Raw genomic sequence first — 18,059 nt, 5'->3', positions numbered from 1 at the left:
ATGCTTTTTATCATATTTCCGATGATATGAATATATATTCTATATAAGAATGACGCTACATTCAATCTAAGACCAATATCTCAAAGAATTCCTCATTTAAGTATTACTTTTCATTTTTATTCAATTTTCGAACGGTTTTCGTAAATTTTGCATCATTTCATTTTTTAATGGGAAAATCATCTATATTTAATCAAAAAAGAGCAAACTTTACAGACGAAAATAAAATATTTATCAGGGAACAATCTGATAAATACCAAAAATCAACATCGAGAGATGAAAAAACGAATATAATCAAACAAGTTCTTCAATATTTTAATATTAAATACGCCGAAAATGAATCTAAAGCTGTCAGAAGATATTTTAGTTATATTGCAGTTAAAAATATTCCCGCAGTTACTGGAAAATATCCTGATACAATTGTTCGCAAAGATATGCTTTATTCGCATGATCATACAAATATTATTAATTCAAATAATATTGAACGTTACTACCGTTGCATCGATCATTCTTGTCAAGCACGTTATTTAGTTAAAATTGAGAACAGTTCAGTTTCCGAAGATTTACAAAAGGAACATATACCCGAATGCAGACAATTTAAAAAGTTACAAAATGAAAAAAATGATCTTCATAAATCAATGACTCTGACAGAAATATACAATAAGGCAATGGCAAAATTTTCTGAAGACAACGGCACTTTTCAGCAGATTAAAAAATTTATGACAGAACTTGCTGTTGGTACTGATGAAAACCCATTAATTAAAGATTCATTGGTCAGGGAAGTTTATAATAAGTCCAGAAAATTTTCTGTTGGAGAAAAAATTACAGACGATGAAATTGCTAATTTTTGTTTAATAAATGGCGAGCAGTTTTTCATTGGCCATAATTTTCAAGCAAATTGTGAGACGATGTTTTTTGGTTTTGAGAAGGCAATTCAATTTGCAAAAGAAGCCACAGATTTATTTTGCGATGGAACTTTTAAAATTACACCAAAACATTTTCAAAAAGGACAGATGCTAACAATTATGATTTGTGAACCTTCAACAAATCAATATCTACCACTTTTATTTATATTCATGAAAAACCGCACATTTGAATCTTATAAGAAGGCATTTGAATATATTTTTACTGTCAAGGGTATTCAATTTTCAAAGCTAATTCAAATTCATTGTGATTTTGAAAAGGGAATGATAGAGGCACTTCAACAAATTTTCCCTAAAGTCCGTATAATTGGATGCCTATTTCATTTCAAACAAGCTTTACACAGGAAACTTGTAGCACTTTATACAAAAAATTTCAATACTTTACAAAATTCTTTATTTAAGCTATATTCTATTACTCCATTCATGTCTCATGAAGAATTTGTACTTACAATGCATATAATTAATCAAAATAAAGTTGATTCGATCAAAGATTATATTGATTATTTCAACAAAGTTTGGTTGCCGCACTACAATTTAATATCTCAATATAATAATGCAACTGCAATATTCACTAATGATTGCCTCGAGAGTATGCATTCAGAATTTTCTTCGTTAAAACATCCAAACATTTATGAAGCTATTAAGAAGATATCTCAAATCCAATTAGATAGTTAGTATACATATAATGTGTACGGAGGCACTGTGAGCCTCCTTACCCATTATATGTGAATTTGACACTTTACAAAACCGTTAACGTATATTTTACAACACAAACACAAACACCAACTTAACCTTAAATATTTATAAAGCCGCCAACCACTTCACCTCACTAACGTTTTCACAAACGACTTCACTACTGTAAAAAATAAACGTTCTCACTTACAAAAGTATTGCAACTCCTCCCATTGCTGTGCTTCACACAATACTTCATATTCTTCAGTATCGCTGCTGTCGCTCCAATCGTCAGAGTCAAAGTCACTGTCAAAATAAATGTTAGTAAGTTTTGACAAAGCTAATGAAACACGTTTACCGTTTGTATCGTATGCTTGTATAAACTTTCCATTCTTCATTCCTTCATAAACGCTCAAACTAACTTTACCCTTTCTCCCTCGTATCTGATAGAATGTATTTTCACGAGGAACGAAGAACAAATTCTTGAACTCATGACCGTTGTAGTTTGTTATCTCAATAGTTTTCGTCATTTATATAAAAATAAAATAAAAAATAAACTTAAAAATTAATGATATCACCACCCTCACACGTATGAAAACATAGCACAAAAATAAATTTAGGTGAAGTGGTGAAATCTCACCTCCTTTTTCACCCGGTTTTTCACCCTGTTGAATTCATTGCTTTATAACTCTCTTCCTTTCTCCAACTCTTCTAACTTCTTCTTAAGTTCAGCAATGTTGTCCTCATGAAGTTTAATCTTCCTTAATATACCTTCTCTATCTAATGGTTGCTTTATCTTTCTAAACTGAACTCTACCATCCTTCATAGTATGAATGTAAAAACCTTCTGGAATAGTTCCTGATTTAATGTATTCTACCAAAAACTTTTGTTTCATTGCTTCAGTGACTTTATTTGTCATTTCAATCAAATAAAAATTTTAACATTAAATAAAAATAACGTTATTTTTTCAGTAAGGAAACGCAGGAGTTTTACGATTTATTTGAGGAGTAGGTTCTGGTTTAAATGTTGGAGTCGGTTTAGGAGTTGACTTTTGAACAGGAGTTTGTACTTCCATAGGTTCAGGAGTCATTGAAGGTTTTGCTTGTGAAGGCGTTGGTTTTGGCGAAGGTGTTGGAGTTTGTTTAACTTAAGCTACTTCAGTATTATTTACAACATTTGCTTTATTTCTTTTCAACATCATAACTGCTCCTGCTGTAGCTAGCAAACCTAGTGGGAGACCATATCTTATATAAGGACTTGACCAAATGCTATTTTTGACAGGAGCTGGTGGAACACCTAACCTTGGTGAGACTGCTCTTTGCCATTGTGCAGCTCGTAAGAAATATTCAATAGGTGCTCCATAATCGTTTGGTAAAGTTTGTTTCATAGATGGTGAAGGTTCACGAGAGCTTGATGAAGAACTCATTTATAAGCTTTAAAAATAAACGTTCATCCTTTATTCCTCACTGTCGTCCGTAGCTAAGTTATAGTCATCTAATCTTATTATGGGGATGCCATTAGCACGCACCTGAATGGCAAAGCAACAATCCCTCATAAATCCAATAAGTGGCTTTGGTACATTTTCAGTTGCTAGTTCAATAGGTCCTTTAACAGACAATTTGTATGTTATTGGAGCAGTAGATGTTTGACCTTGCTGGAAGCAAAAGTCCACTTCTGTTGGAAAACCACATAAGAAATGTGTGTTGTCATAGCTATCCCATTTATGTTCCACACTACCATCATCCACCAATGACCTCATAACATCTTCATTAAATCCTATCATATCATTGTTTGTATTGCAGGCGTTCGCAACCATTTCATAAAATACAGGTCCATATGATTTTTCGGGTTCTGCAGGCATATTTCCATAAGCTCCCATGGAAAGCTGAAGATATTTAAACTTAGGGTTCTCAAAATTAACATAATAGTTGTCTTTCTTTCTAAATAGTGCCCAAATACTTTTAACATTAATAGGCGTATAAGCTGCTGTAAATGTTGCACTTGAACTATCTGTATTCTTTGAGAATGAACCGTCCATAGGAATCCAATCCATAACTTTAACAGGAAAACATAAAGCCTCGTTTGTATAATGTTCTACAAGTTCTGTATAAATGTTAGGGTCTAAAGAGAATGACTTTGGATGAATGAAACATTCATTAAAATCCATCTTTGTTCGAAATAGTTGCTGGGTTACAGTTGTAATAGTAACTGTTCCACTAGCTTCTACTGCCTTCGTTATCATAGTGAATGGTTCATTCCATGGAACAAATTTATTTGTCGGTGGATTTGAATCTGAAGCAAATGCAACTTTAAGAGTTGGATTGAAAGCAATGATATCATTTACAGATATAGATGTGCATTGTAAGGCGTCGCTACTGAACTTTACTTTAAGCTGAATGTTTCCTGCAAAAGCTGGAATAAATCGAATAGCTTCTAATGGAAGGAATCTTCTAACAGGAATTCTTAAACGAAGCTTAAAATCAAATGATTTTCCTGCTGTAATTGGACCACTAACAATTTGTCCTGTTCTGCATGTTCCCGAATGACTCCATACATCTTCATGTCGAGTCTTTGAGAAAACATCTACTTTCTTTATTTGTTCGGTAGTTTGTGAGTTTGAAGTTATATATGCTTCTTCTCTTGCGTTGTCTTGAGAATATACGATACGACCATTTGCAAGGATTTGATATCCAGCAACTGCATAGAAAGCGTCATCGAAACCAATCCAAAATCCTGGTGAGTTTGTTTTATTGGAACCTGAACCAATTTCTTTATCTACAATAAATTGACCTTCCATTTTATACGTAATGAATGTATTGTAAAGGTCCAACATATTTTCACCAGGAGGTGAGAGATTGAATGTTACCCATGTGTTATCTTTAGCAGTTCCAGGTTGTGATGGAATCTTTGTGTCAGAATATTTTCTATTAGTGTCACCAATTTGAACTGCATTGTCTATGATATCGAAATATGAGCGAATCTGATGAATATGCTCTGCTGGAGTAAATTCGTTTAGCTGTTCGTTCTGCATGTATTTACTTCAGATAAAAATATCTATTTACTTCATTATTCTCACTCTTCTTCTTGGCATTCGTGGTGGAAGTTGTTTCTTGACATTTTCAATGAACTGTACATTCTCTTTTGTCTCAACTTCTTTCACTGGCGGGTCAGGATTCTTTGACTCGGTTTGTTTTTCAATGAAATTCACGAACTTTGCAATAAGCTCTTGGTTCGTTATTGAAAGTACATCTGGCTTCTTTTCTTCTGGTTCTATTGACTTTTCAGTTTGAATAGAAGGCTTAACATGGGCTTCGCCCTCGGTGCCATGCACCTTAATACTGTCGCTTTCTGCATTCGCTAATGGAACCTTTCTTTTTCTTACGTATATTTTACCATCTTTACTCTGACTTACGTAATAGAAAGGATGTTGTATTCCTCTTGCGTCATTTAATATAATAGACTCTCGCTCTGATTTTGACAAGCTCATTTTACATCGGTTAAAGTTTTAATTTTGTTTTTTATCTGCAGTCAAATGACTCAGACAAGCCCTACGGACAAGACCCAAGGGGTCATAGATGTTGAAGCATTGAAGAAAGAAATTCGTGAGCAAATTTTATCCGAACTGAAGGAACAAAAACAAGAACAAAAGCCAGAGAGACCAAAGAGAAAACTTAGTGACAAACAACTTGCTGCATTAGCTGCTGGAAGACAAAAGAACCCAAGACTACTGGCGAAAAAAGCTAGAGAAGAAGCTGAAGCAAAAGCTAAAGAAGCTGAAGCAAAGAAAGAGTAAATGGTTTATTTTTATCCGAATTAAATGTATAGACAAATACCTTTATCTGTTGCGTTCAGTAGTGAAAACCCTGACGTCAAAATAAAGGGGAACAGAGTAACGTTTAAGTTTCCAACAGACTGGATTGTGAACATAAATGAAGAGAAGTACATTGGCATAACATCTATGTATATAACACGTGCTTTCAGAAAGGTTGACTTTATACTTCAAGTCGAGATAGAAAATGACGAACAATCTTTAAGCGCCCAAAACATTCACATATACAAATACTTTAAAGACGATACAACATTGTTGCAATGTATGATTTCATTTAATGAGATGTTCGAGAAAAAGTTCAACATTGAAGTACAAACTTTACAGCCTTTATGTGAGTTTCTTGCACAACTGAAAGAAGAAGGTAGTCGGCCACAACTTATAGACTTTCATTATGAATTTAATGAAAATGAAGATGGAACTCATGACTGTCAGTTTGTTATATATTCACCATTCAATGAAGTAGCTAAAAAGAAAGAAAATCCATTACGTATAAGATTTCAAATCTCTGAACCAAGTGATGATTTCAAGAATGTTTTCAATTATGATGCAATGCTTCCGAGGAAAAATGAATTTTCAAAGATTGTAACACCTGGCATTTGGGATAGAAAGCAAGTTATATTATATTCAAACTTAAGTAAGGGAGTTGAAAATGAGTTCGTTGGTCATACAATAACTTCACCACTTCCTAACCCTAAATACTATAAATTAACTGGCTTCAATCGTGAGTTTTGGATAGACATGTTCTCCACTCATGACCATAACTGCCCAGTGTTCTTACCTCCAGACCATAAGGACTGTCTCTACATTGAAGCACAACTCTTAAACTCTACCATCGCAGTATTGTAAAATCTACGCTAGTTTTATTTTTTTCTGAAAATTTTATTTGAGTGAAAGGCATGGAAGGTGAAGGACATTGGCAAACACTCGAACATGACAATGACTATGAAATCTTTTCAGAGTACCCTTATCCAATTAGACGTATAAGCAATAAAAGAGTTGTTAGTGAGTTTGACCAAGGAGATGGTTATATTTGTGTAAATTTAAACAAACACAAGCTGATGAAACATAGAATAGTTGCAGAAACTTTCATTCCGAACCCTGAAGGACTTCGTGAAGTAGACCATATAAACAGAGACAGAGGAGACTTTCATATCTCGAACTTAAGATGGACGACAAGAAGAGAAACATGAGAAATATTTCTGGTTCAAATGGCTATTGGTTTGACATTGTTGACTCTCTTCCTGAAGACGCTGTTGAAATTATACAATACTCATATCACACGTTAGAGAACTACTACTATGTCCCAAGTGAAGATGCCTTTTACTATTTCATGGGAACTCAATACAGACGAATGAATGTCTTAAGACAGTATAACAAAGATTATATAAACATTACAGATGTAGAAGGAAGAAGAACAAAGCTGTCTATTGCAAAGTTTAAGAGAGACAATGGTTATACATAAATGACAAAAATATATGACCTCATGGGCTTCGCCCTTGCCGCTAGCGGTTTATTTTTATCACGAATGACCTCATTGCTGACAAAAATAAATGACCTCAGAACTTCAACTTACGAATAAAGCTTGTTTTAGTCGTTATTGAGAAGTTAAACTTTTCAGCAAAGCAAGGACTAGAAGACTTACATAAGTCAAATCCAATCTCTTGACCATCATGAAGTGCTTTGTAAAGTTTCATTAAACTGAACTCAGAGTCTTTGTCATATGTTCCAACAGGTATGTGAATGTTCTTATCTTCATTGTAATAGCATTGTATAGCTTCAGGAACATTTCATTAGCTGTTAAAGCAAGAACGTCTTGTTTTACACCTTTACAACGTGCATGGAATGCAACTTCATTTAAATCGTTAGTGAGTAAGTCTATGTAGGTCTTCTTTCCACAAAATATTGACTTGTATGCTAAACTTTGTTTTCCAGGTGTTATTTCTGCGAAGTCAGAATGAAATTGACCAAGGTTCTTTCCTATAAGTTCGCGACCGTATCTCTTCTTAAACTCTGCTGCAAGCTTTGGTATGTCTTCATTGAAAATATGCATGCTATCACAGTCCTGGTAAAAATATTTGAAGTCCCATATCTTCAGCAGTACAGAATACTTCACACATTATTTCTCTTCGACATTGACAGAATATTAACACCAAGTGGACAGAAGTTAGAGTGTCTGCAAATGCTTTTCGTTAGCTTTGAAAATAGTTTTATCTGAACCATCCAAACCTTCGAACTTCACTATATGGTTGTAGTTTTCTGATGGCATATCTTATATAGCATCTTTGTCATTTATATGGTTATTTTTGTCAATAGGAGATAGAATAGTTTTGCCATAAATACTGTTCAGAATGAGCTTTATATTTTCTTGCAAAGGATTTCCTTCTTTCTTATACTTTAACCTTAACTCAAACAACTTCTTTACTTCATCTCTTATTCTAATATCTCTGTTTCCATCGTAATAGTATCCTTGCAACACTTCACATTTGACACCTTGATATTTTATGAGGTCTTGTAATGTTATATGGTCAACATACATTAAACAGCAAGTGTTTGAACTTCTGGGAACGTTAAGTTCTGGATTTAGTTCAGGGTCACAAACTATTAAAGGAAAGTGTCTATGTATTCCAATCTCTGTTATCTTAATGAGAACAAAGAAGCCAGACATAAACTTTTCACCAATGGGTTCCTTTTGGTCGTCATCGAATAAATGTCTCATGAGATACTCTGTGCTTAACATTTCTTTCTTCATAACCTTTGGAATACCTTCTAAAGTATAAAGTCTTGCTATAGCTGATGGATATAATGAAACAGCGTCGAAATCAGCAATGAGTTTCTTTTCGCTCTTTTGTTTCATGTTATCTGACAGCATACATCTTCCACCTTGAATACAGCGTGAAATAAATTCTCTTGGTTTATTTGAGAGGTCATATAAATTTCCATTCGGGAAGTACACTCTGTTCTCAAACAATTTGTTAGCAATAGAACAAATACTAACGTAGTCATAAACGTTTAAATCAAATTCTTTTAATATGTCATTGCGGAACTTAACAAAACCTTCTCTTAAAATTCTTACATCTTGTTTGCAATAAAATGTGCTATACTTTTCTAAGTCGAAGTGGTTTTCATCTATTCTGCAACCTTTGATGGAATCTATGTTTTTCATGAACGTATCATATTACAAACTTACACGCTTCAGAAATGACACCAGTTCTGTTGTCATTTGCTAAAAAGAGCTGAATATATTGATACGGAAATACTTCTTTCACCTGTGAAACATAGGAAATAGTTTAAGCTTCTTATTTATAACACTGTAAGAGTCTTTTATAATAATTGCTTCCTTTATATAGCCAGTTATTTGCATTGTTCGTGAACCTTTAATGATGGGAGTTCCTTTCACTTCTGTCATGTGTCTTAAGATGAAGTTTATATCATAACTGAGGTTATGGAAATATATTAAACTCTTGTCAGGAAGTCGTTCCAAAAATTCTGTTGCACAGTTCTGACCCCAAATGCTTTCACTCACTGAACCATCTTCACTGTCATAACAGATGTTAAAAGCTTTATGAAAGCCATCGTGCTACACTCAAAGTCAGCAAAGAAAACGTGCTCAGGAATGAACTTGCACTTATTTTTATTTACTTCTTTTGACTCGGCTTTCTTCTTCAGTTGTACACAATACTTTGGAGCATATGTCAAATCTTTAAATGGTGCAAGGTTCTGTTTATATAAGTCAGTCGTATATGTGAAAAGTTCTCCATAAGAAATAGGTTCGAAATATTTGCACTCCCACAATGTTTTCATAACATCCCATAACGGTGTTGTTCTATCATAACGAACTACATATTTGTTCTCTCTCTTTGTATAAATCTTCATCTGTTTCTCAATGTTCATTCCACCACACTCCTTCAAGATTTCTATATAGTTGCGAATGAAATATGTTGTCATTGGTAATCTTTCATTTAGCATGTAGTGGTCTTCAACAAGAAGTAAGTCAATAGTTCGAACAGTTTCACATTCTTTTGGTATGTATCTCTTTATTTCATTATGTCTTGAGTCATTGAAGTAACCAATGGTAACATTAAATGCTATACCTGTTGCGTCAGAAATTTCTTGTACTTTACTTTGAGGAAAGTCTCTAACACGAATGACTTCTCTCATGTGGTCAATAGTTTCTTCATTTACTCCAGCCTGAATGCAAGCATAAACGAAACAATTGTCTTCTGTCATAAGTGTTGCAGTTCTTTTGTTCAGTTCATTGAAGATTTGGTAGCGTTCAAGATTTATAGGTAATGTGCAAAGATACTTCCAGAACTGACCGCTTCTCTTCTTATAAAACTTCTTTTCACCATTATCTTTCCAAAAGCTTTCTATAAGTGCTGGGTTTCCTGTTTGCTTAAGAGCTTCCAAAATGGCTTTCTGGTCATTTGTCAGTGTGCTTTCATCTCTATATGGTCTCTTTTTTGGTTTGCCTTTCTTTACATCTGACATCGTTAAGCCTTCATATTCTGTTAAATCATACATCTTTATTTCAGTAAGATTCTTTATGTTTGTCAAGAAGAAGTCATAGTGCATTTCAACAATACCTGCAGCATTTGCTTCTATCTCTGATATAAAGTTCTCCTTCAAGAGCTGATGTAGTAATGTTCCAATATTATTGAGGTTTAACGTAGAACATTCATACTTTCCACCAAGTTTATAACATACCATCCATCTTTGTTGGGAGTTTATTTTAATCTTCTCTAAGAGTCTCATGAAAACCTTACCGAAATGTTTGTGTAAGTAGTCTCTGTTTGGTTCATCTAAAGCTTCGATGTTAAAGTCAATGAGTCTATTGCCTGTCTTAACATTCCTCTTCCTATTCTCTTCATCTTTCTTTAACCATCTCTCACCTTCTTTTGGTTTGTCGTCAATGGAACGAATGACATCGTTAGCTTTGCGAACTTGTTCTATAGCGCTCTTAAACATCTCTCTTCTCTGTTGTTTCAGTGTGTCGTCTCTTCTTCTTGTTTCACCAACGTTTGCATTTGTTATGTCAAACATTTCTCTTCTTACTTCATGAGGTACTGAACGTCTATGATATAAGTCAATAGCAACGTCATTTAAAGGAAATGCTCTTGCATGGACTTCGTCCTCGCCGCGTTGCGGCTTTATGAACTCATGAATTCTATCATAACTTATTGCACCATTATAGTCATTGAGGATGTCAGCGAGTGCTTTTTTGTTTGTTGCGTAATGCTTTGCAACATCTATATTAGCTTCTGTAAGAAGTTGTTTTATTTCCGAGTGTTCTAACTTAGACAACTTCCGATACATCTTTAGTAGGAAATAAAAAAATATTTTTTGAAAAAATTAGATTAGATTTTTTTAAGTTATTTTTCAAAATAATTTAATATTTTTATTTTAATGAAACACATGCAAGATTGCAAGTTCTTTTCATACAATGCTCTCGCTACTGCCATCAAGAATGAGTTCAATAATGCTTCAAATGTTAATGTTATCTTTAACAAGAAGTTTGTGAAAGAATCTAAGTTTGGTCAGTATGTCAGACCATTAGCTATCGTCATTGACCGCAAACGTTATACTTCACAAGAGTTAGCAGTAGTTTTGAAACAAAAGAGTTTCTTCGTGAATGTCAAAGATACTCATTATACTGTCATAAAGAACTCTAACGTTGACTTCTTCAGTATTGCTTTAAATCTTTCCGAACAGAAAGAATATAAGAAAGGTGAAACAAATGTGAAATATTATCCTTCATCTCTGAAGACAATAACGAACAAAGATGTTATACAGAAATTCTTACCAAAGGTTGAAGAAGCTTCTATTGACATTGACGAAGGAAGTGAAATGGTTGAAGAAATTGACCCTGAAGCTTTATAAGAAAATTTATTTTTGAATAACTGATGGTGACACTGAAAACATTCGTGAAAAAATTAATGAAATCATTAACGTAAACATTAACGATAAAATTTATTTCCAGGACTGTTGTCTAAATGTCATGTTGTCATCATTTTTCAGTTGCGATGGAATATATCTAACCCTCCCTTAACTAATAAACTTGACGATCAGACAATTCTCCCTTCGTCAATTATGTTCGACACGGAGCATTTATGGAAACAATTAAATGGTAAAAACAAAATAATGACGAAGGGTTTTGTTTTTTATCGTGGTTTTCTCCACTATGGTCCTAACGTGGCACCCGACGAGATTTTTTTTCATTCTTCCTCTTTGAAGTTGTCGAAATATTCTGTTATTTTTTCCTTCAGTAATGTTAAGTCTTCTTTGAATGTAAGTATTGTACAACCTTTGATGTCATAGTGTGTTTGAGGAAGAGTATTTTTGACAATTTCCTTTATTTGTTCATTCGGTGTCATTGAAATCGGTAAGTTTTCACGATAGAACCAGTTTCTGTCAGATTTATATATCTTAGCTAAGTCATAAAAGCTCTTGTTGTTTCTTCTGACTAAATGTAACATAACCATATCTTTATCTTCTTCTTTCTCCAACTCTTCAGTATATATCATATACTTATAACTCTTTTCCTTTCCTTTTGGTACTGAACGCGGTATTCTTTTCTGTATGCTTTTGTCTTGGATTCAATGACTTCATCTTTTGCTTGAAGTTTCTTTTCCAACTCTCCACGTTCTGCTTTATATAGTTCATCTAACATCATGAAAATATAACAAGCATAACGAGGTGAAGTCCACATTGCTACAGCGTTTACTAAAAGTCTATGAAATAAATAACCTTTCAAACCAGGAGCCAAATTCTTGCGATTTTCATACGGAATCTCTTCCCTCGGTTTCCGAGGGAAGCAATCATATGAGGAAATTCTTCTAAAAGTTCTTTTGTCTGTTGGTTTTCAAACCAATGATATGCTTGCTTTGTAGAACGAAGAGCATTCGTTATACTTTGCATTTGGTACATATCGTCTTTGACTGAACGAATGAGACGTAACTGTTTGTTATACTGTATGTACTCGTATTCTTCATTTATAGCTTCATGGACTATAACTGTTGTTGTGTTCTCTGATGTTGACATTACTGTCTTTACATACAAAATAAAAAAATAAATAAAAATAAAACTAACTTTATTTCTTCTTTATTTCTTTATTCCCGTGGAAGAAGGGTTTTGCCGTTTTTTCTCAGCCGAAATCAATGATTTTTTCATTTTTGGAATCCTTAGCGAATGAGGAATCTTTTCTCTCGTGGAAGCTTTGAACAAAAATAATGTTTAGGTGAAGAGGTGAGATTTCACCTCTTTTTTCACCTGTTTTTCACCTCTTTTTTTCACAAGCGTTTACATGAATTGTACGATGTATATTTGAAATCCTAAACAATTTCGTAGCTTCTATTTCTTCTTTTAGTACATTGAATGTTTTAATCATGCCGAAAGTCTCTTTATATTTCTTCCTGACGTCAGACAGAAGGAAATCTTCTGCTGTTGGATAGTTTTTATTAAAAATGTCAACATATCCATTTTATCTTCTGCTGGCTTTTCTGCTTCTTTCTTTAAGTCTGCATAGTCGTTTCGCATTCTTTCTATCTCTTTGACTGAGTAGTTATATTTTCTTATTGCTGCTTTACATTTTGAACATTGCGGCATCGTTTTTGCGTTATAATACATTGAAACATTACCAGCTAAAACAACTAAAGCGTCAATTGCTCTCTTCATCTCAAACATAGCGGGTCTTATTTGTTCGTTCCATACTTTGCCTCTTCTATCTTTATCTCTTATTTCCCAAACACATTTTGCAACTAATGAAACAAAGTTATCGTATGTCTTAAATTCTGGATTTGTAAAGGTCAGAAATATTTTTATAAACCATGTCGCAATCTTTGTCCATAACTTTATGGTTGCAATGAAAACCAAGGAATTCATAATTTACTTTATGTATGAATTTCTTAATTTCTACTGAGTCAGTTGCTTTGACTTCAATTTCGTCGAATTCAGGAATAGTTAGTTTTTGCTGCTGAATTTCAGGTAGTTTAGGCAAATGGTCGATGAGGTCCTCCATTTCATAAAGATACTGTTCATTTGTTTCATCTTTCGCACTACAGTCTAAATTACTTGTTTAAAAGTTCTTGCTTTATCTTCTGGATTTCTGTTTCAAAAGTATATGAAGAAGGAATAAAGCTTTTCATCTCTATCAACATTGACGTAGGATTCATGACTAACGAGTTTGGTGCTGTAGTTGTGGACAGAGTCCCGCCGTTCGCAGCTTGAATTGTTGTTGTGCCTATTGTTGAAATCATATCTTTTATACAAAATAAAAAAATAAATAAAAATAAAACTAACTTTATTTTTTCTATCTTAAGGAAATTCATGAAAATTCACGAGGGTGAAAAAACAGGTGAAAAAGAGGTGAAATCTCACCTCTTCACCTAAACATTATTTTTGTCTGATTTACATCTAATGAAAAAGTTTAGAAGAATTTTCTTATTCTTTCTGGCATATTTTTGTCTTTCCAGTACTCCCGCTCTAATGGTCCCAGATGTTGTTGGCTTCGACTCTCTCAAGTTCTTAGATGGTATAACATCTTCAACGCCTCCTTCATATCTTACTTTATAAGTGTCATCGTTTATGTTATAGCCAAGTATTTCAATAACCACTCCTCGCTTTGCTTCGTCAATGGTTTCAGCAAGTTTGCCATTACTACCTTCGACTAATTTATGTCGAGGATAAAACGCAATGGAGTCGTCAGCAGCTTTTATAAGATATCCATTACCTTGCGTAGAGTCTACGATATAATAGTTTCTACTTAACCTTAAACGTTTCTTTGTCAACGGTTTGTCGTCAAGAACTACACGAACTTTGTGTACCAGGAATGAGGGTAAATTGTGTTGAATTTCTGATATTTTTGTGTTTGACTTCGTTTCTTTTGTATATACTTTTCTTCTTGTTGTTGTGTCATTGAATTTGGTGTTGTCCTGTTGTAGAGTGTGTTGAGGAATTATATACTTCGAGAAAATGTTTCATTGTTTCTTCGGTAAAGTCTCGCTCTTGGTTTAAATCTCTGAGCGTTCTTATGAAGCGGTTTATGATGCCGAGTATGTTATGGTTATGGTCTTCAGTAGTGTAGTGAGTTATGTTATGCTTAATGAGAAAATCTGTGATTTCATTGCTGAGGTATGCACCGTCTTGGTCTGATGTTAAGTACTTGGGCTATGTTCTGCTACAAACTTTTGTAAAACTCTTAACACTTCACGAGTTCCTTTATTTTTCATTGGATATGCATATGCTTTGCGAGTGTTAACATTAATGAAGATGAGGAATGGTGGCTTTCTTCCTTTCTTACTCTGAACGAGAGTGTCAAATTGGTATGCGTCAGGAGCGTTGGAGTAAATTGGTAAAAAGTAGTCGTAAGGGTTTATTTTTGTTTGATGTACAACATTTTTGTCAAAGAACCTTTTCACTTCAGCTCTGTTAGTAAATCCTCAACTCTTTGCAGCTTCATTGAATTTCTTAAATGACCTCCATGGATGTTGTTCGAATACTTCTTTCAAGCTCATTTATGTAAAGTTAAAGATTTTATTCAAGACGGTAAGCCTTGACCCAAAGGGTCTAGGCTCAAGCGCGTTCATTGAACGCGGTACCATGCGAATACAGTCATAAATGGTGGCATATAATCTGCACCCGAGCCTGTTGGATTTGTTGTGAAAGTATGGACATGATTTCCTCCTGGTTCAGTTGGTCGAAAAGTCTTTTTTGCTGAATTGTTATAAGATGGAGATAAAACGTCATTGCCAGCTTTATAGTCTGAGTTGTATAATGGGTGGTCTCTTAATGAGTGGCTATGGTCGCCAGAAAAGTTTGTCGTTCCTGTATGAGTGTGCGCAGGTAAGTTTGCTTCTTTAATTTTCTTTGAGCCACCTGTTTGATTTGAAGAGTTAGCACAGTATAAGAATTTATCTACAATCTGCTGCCACGTACCAAAACCTAAAACACTTGCCGGATTTGTTGAGTTCATTGACGTATAAATAGAGCCTATAGGATATATGGTTTCAAGAATCTGAGTCTTCATTGTTTGAAGTTCATGTTTAACATTTATAAATCCATCGCCATCTACAATATTTATATTGTTTGTTATTAAACCATTAGGAAAAGTAGGAGGATAAATATTTTGTTCAACTAAAGGTGTACCGTCTCTTCCTGTTTTTGTTACTTCTTCAATGTATGCATTAATTTCTTTAATCCTGATTGTTTGAAATTCTTCATGCACGTGCTCTTTGTCAGCTTTTCCATTAACCGCATCATTTACTTCCGACTTCTTTGCATAATTTTCATCTACATAAGTTTTGTCGGCTTTCTTATCATATAAATCTTGAGCAGTGAATTTAACATTATTTTCATCATCCATGACATAAACATTTTTACAGCTAATTTCTTTCTTCGTTGTTATGTTTTCATTCGATGTTAAACCTTGTGGAAAGTTAGGAGGTTTATAATATAATGCATCCCCACCAGTTCCGCCAACCGTTCCTTCAATACTTTCTATAGCAACAGTTGAGAAGGAGTTATGTGTATGTTCTTTATCTGCTTTTTTATCTAACATTGCTGGTAGTTCATGTGTTTCAAAGTTTCTGACATGACCTTCAATGTTCATACATTTACTATTTAAGGAGTTTAGTGTATCTTTTACGCTTGTACTTGGATTCTCTAAAGGTGCACTTGAACCAAGGGTATAGTTCAATATTATGTCGTCTGCTCTAACAGTAGTGAAGGATTCATGTGTATGGTTCTTGTCAGCTTTACTTTTAATAGCATCTTCAAAAGTTATTTTTGCCTTAACTCTCAAAGTAAATCTTGGTTCAACTAATACACCGTTACCAGAGAAACTAGAAGCATAAATTTCATCGTTATAACCAAATGCTTCTGGTGCTTTACCTGTGTCATACTGTACAGTACAGCGGATGTCATAACCTTCAGCACGAATGAATTTATATCTTCTTTCATTAACATCTTTTGTCTTCACTCTTTCTTCAGTTCGTGTTAAATATCCATGGTAGTCCGTTATAATCTGTTCGTCTGAACTTATATAATGAACATGGTTTTTATCTGCTTTTTCGGCTAATTTCTCTTCTATCTCATTTATTTCAAGTTCATGCCTACCACCACCTCCCGAAGAAGTATTTTTCAGCTCTTGAAGAACGTCCACTTCGCCATCTTTGGTGTCAATAATGAGACTTTGAGTTAAAACCTTTCCTGTCTTAATGGATGTTTGTAAAACTTCTTCTTCACCGTGTTCGGGGTCATGGTCGTCATCATATCTTGCGAAATCAGAGATGTTGTCATACATTAAGCATATCTGTCTCAAAAGTTCTGCTATTTGAAACTGGAACGAAAGATATACAGAACTTTCATCATCTCCTAAAGTCAAGTCTGCTTTCTTAAGTATTTCTTGAATGTATGCAATGAGAACAGAGTACCTTGGAAAATATTCGAACAATATTTCATTAGCTGTTGGTTTTGGTGGTTCTTCTGGAGTTTCTGTTGTTTCAGTTCCTTCTGTAGGTTCTGTTGGAGTTTCTGCATCTCTTGACTTCAATGCTCTTGCTCTCAAAGACCTAAATGTTAGAGCACCAGGTTTTACAAAGGACTTTATAAATGCTTTAATAGTTCCTGGTAAGTTATTGTTAGCATTAAGTAAGTTCCTTATGCTTCCATCATGTACGTCCATAGCACTATGTAAAAAATCTATACTTTTCTTGTAGTCAGCAATAGACTGACTGTGATTTTTTAAAGATTTGTCAATACCTTTAAGCCAATCTTCATGCATGTCTGATACTGAGCCAAGAATATCATTTGCTTCCTTTAGTGTATTTTGTGCTTCTCGTAAAGTATCCAATCCCGTACGTGCATTGTTTGCTATACGTCTTACAGTATCTATTTGACTCCTTGTTTCTTGCATCCAACCAGATAAAGTTTTAATAGTATCCGAACCATTTGAAATGAAGTTCAAAGCATTTTTAACGTCATCTAAAACTTCTTCACCAAGTACTGCCCATATCTTTCCGATTTGGTATTGAAGAACTCCATATGAAGCAGCTGTTAAACCAGTATTTATAAGGTTCCATATCCATGATTTAGCAGTTTTTCCATCCTTTCCATCTTCACCATCCAAACCGTTTTCGCCTTGAGGTCCTTGTATTCCTTGTATTCCTTGTATTCCTTGTGGTCCTTGAGGTCCGGTGTCACCCTTCTCTCCTTTCAGTTCATCTTTATGTTCGTTATAATATTCTAATGTCATAAGGTGTACATCATTACTGCTACCAGCAACGCCGAGAATTTGTTTCTCATTCATGACTAAATTCTTTAGGCATTTAATGTTGTCGTCAAATCGAAAGCTCTTTAACAATTCAATGAGAACATTTAATACTTTCACTAATGAGGCATCTACTGTAGAATTTATATATTGCACCGTTCCATCATTTATGATAGGAACTTTACTTATTGTAATGAATGGGTCATAAGTGTTAAAAGTATCGAAATCAATGACTTTTTTAGTTTTTCCATCGTCAATGACTAAATCATTGCCTTCAATGGTTAAAGTTGAGTTTTCGTTTACTAGTTCATGTGCTCTTCTTGCTTCATTTGTTTCATACGCATATGCAGCAATAGTCATATTTTAATGAGAATAA

The 18,059-nt window shown here is 34.1% G+C and overlaps 9 protein-coding genes and 5 pseudogenes across 14 annotated transcripts, besides 2 other annotated features; 3 read left to right on the top strand and 11 right to left on the bottom strand.

Moving 5' to 3' along the window:
* Positions 1 to 1,590: a mobile genetic element.
* Positions 1,590 to 18,059: part of a mobile genetic element that runs on past the window's edge.
* Positions 2,572 to 3,018, bottom strand: TVAGG3_0390120 (annotated as a pseudogene). Its single transcript has one exon. A coding segment is annotated over exon 1 (447 nt).
* TVAGG3_0390110 (uncharacterized protein) lies at positions 3,049 to 3,645 on the bottom strand (the record flags this gene model as incomplete). The annotated part of the gene is made up of 1 exon (XM_051232338.1): positions 3,049 to 3,645. The coding sequence occupies one exon, from the start codon at positions 3,643 to 3,645 to the stop codon at positions 3,049 to 3,051; it is 597 nt and encodes a 198-aa protein (XP_051102068.1).
* On the bottom strand, positions 4,651 to 5,079 carry TVAGG3_0390100 (uncharacterized protein; the record flags this gene model as incomplete). The annotated part of the gene is made up of 1 exon (XM_001310788.2): positions 4,651 to 5,079. The coding sequence occupies one exon, from the start codon at positions 5,077 to 5,079 to the stop codon at positions 4,651 to 4,653; it is 429 nt and encodes a 142-aa protein (XP_001310789.2).
* TVAGG3_0390090 (uncharacterized protein) lies at positions 5,125 to 5,385 on the top strand (the record flags this gene model as incomplete). The annotated part of the gene is made up of 1 exon (XM_001310787.2): positions 5,125 to 5,385. The coding sequence occupies one exon, from the start codon at positions 5,125 to 5,127 to the stop codon at positions 5,383 to 5,385; it is 261 nt and encodes an 86-aa protein (XP_001310788.2).
* Positions 5,704 to 6,267, top strand: TVAGG3_0390080 (uncharacterized protein; the record flags this gene model as incomplete). The annotated part of the gene is made up of 1 exon (XM_001310786.2): positions 5,704 to 6,267. The coding sequence occupies one exon, from the start codon at positions 5,704 to 5,706 to the stop codon at positions 6,265 to 6,267; it is 564 nt and encodes a 187-aa protein (XP_001310787.2).
* On the bottom strand, positions 6,978 to 7,471 carry TVAGG3_0390070 (annotated as a pseudogene). The gene has a single exon. A coding segment is annotated over exon 1 (494 nt).
* TVAGG3_0390060 (organellar and viral DNA polymerase type B) lies at positions 9,000 to 9,993 on the bottom strand (the record flags this gene model as incomplete). The annotated part of the gene is made up of 1 exon (XM_051232337.1): positions 9,000 to 9,993. A coding segment is annotated over one exon (994 nt), but the record flags the coding sequence as incomplete, so codon positions are not given.
* Positions 10,005 to 10,734, bottom strand: TVAGG3_0390050 (organellar and viral DNA polymerase type B; the record flags this gene model as incomplete). Its single annotated transcript, XM_051232336.1, has 1 exon — positions 10,005 to 10,734. A coding segment is annotated over one exon (730 nt), but the record flags the coding sequence as incomplete, so codon positions are not given.
* TVAGG3_0390040 (uncharacterized protein) lies at positions 10,825 to 11,298 on the top strand (the record flags this gene model as incomplete). Its single annotated transcript, XM_051232335.1, has 1 exon — positions 10,825 to 11,298. One exon carries the CDS (start codon positions 10,825 to 10,827, stop codon positions 11,296 to 11,298), a length of 474 nt encoding a protein of 157 aa, XP_051102065.1.
* TVAGG3_0390030 (uncharacterized protein) lies at positions 11,634 to 11,942 on the bottom strand (the record flags this gene model as incomplete). Its single annotated transcript, XM_051232334.1, has 1 exon — positions 11,634 to 11,942. The coding sequence occupies one exon, from the start codon at positions 11,940 to 11,942 to the stop codon at positions 11,634 to 11,636; it is 309 nt and encodes a 102-aa protein (XP_051102064.1).
* Positions 11,992 to 12,459, bottom strand: TVAGG3_0390020 (annotated as a pseudogene). The gene has a single exon. A coding segment is annotated over exon 1 (468 nt).
* On the bottom strand, positions 12,743 to 14,930 carry TVAGG3_0390010 (annotated as a pseudogene). Its single transcript has one exon. A coding segment is annotated over exon 1 (2,188 nt).
* On the bottom strand, positions 14,999 to 16,913 carry TVAGG3_0390000 (annotated as a pseudogene). Its single transcript has one exon. A coding segment is annotated over exon 1 (1,915 nt).
* Positions 17,176 to 18,043, bottom strand: TVAGG3_0389990 (organellar and viral DNA polymerase type B; the record flags this gene model as incomplete). The annotated part of the gene is made up of 1 exon (XM_051232333.1): positions 17,176 to 18,043. A coding segment is annotated over one exon (868 nt), but the record flags the coding sequence as incomplete, so codon positions are not given.

This window comes from Trichomonas vaginalis, chromosome V (genome assembly GCF_026262505.1).
Source record: "Trichomonas vaginalis G3 chromosome V, whole genome shotgun sequence".
Taxonomy (NCBI): domain Eukaryota; phylum Parabasalia; order Trichomonadida; family Trichomonadidae; genus Trichomonas; species Trichomonas vaginalis.
This window is presented reverse-complemented; position numbering and strand designations above follow the sequence as displayed.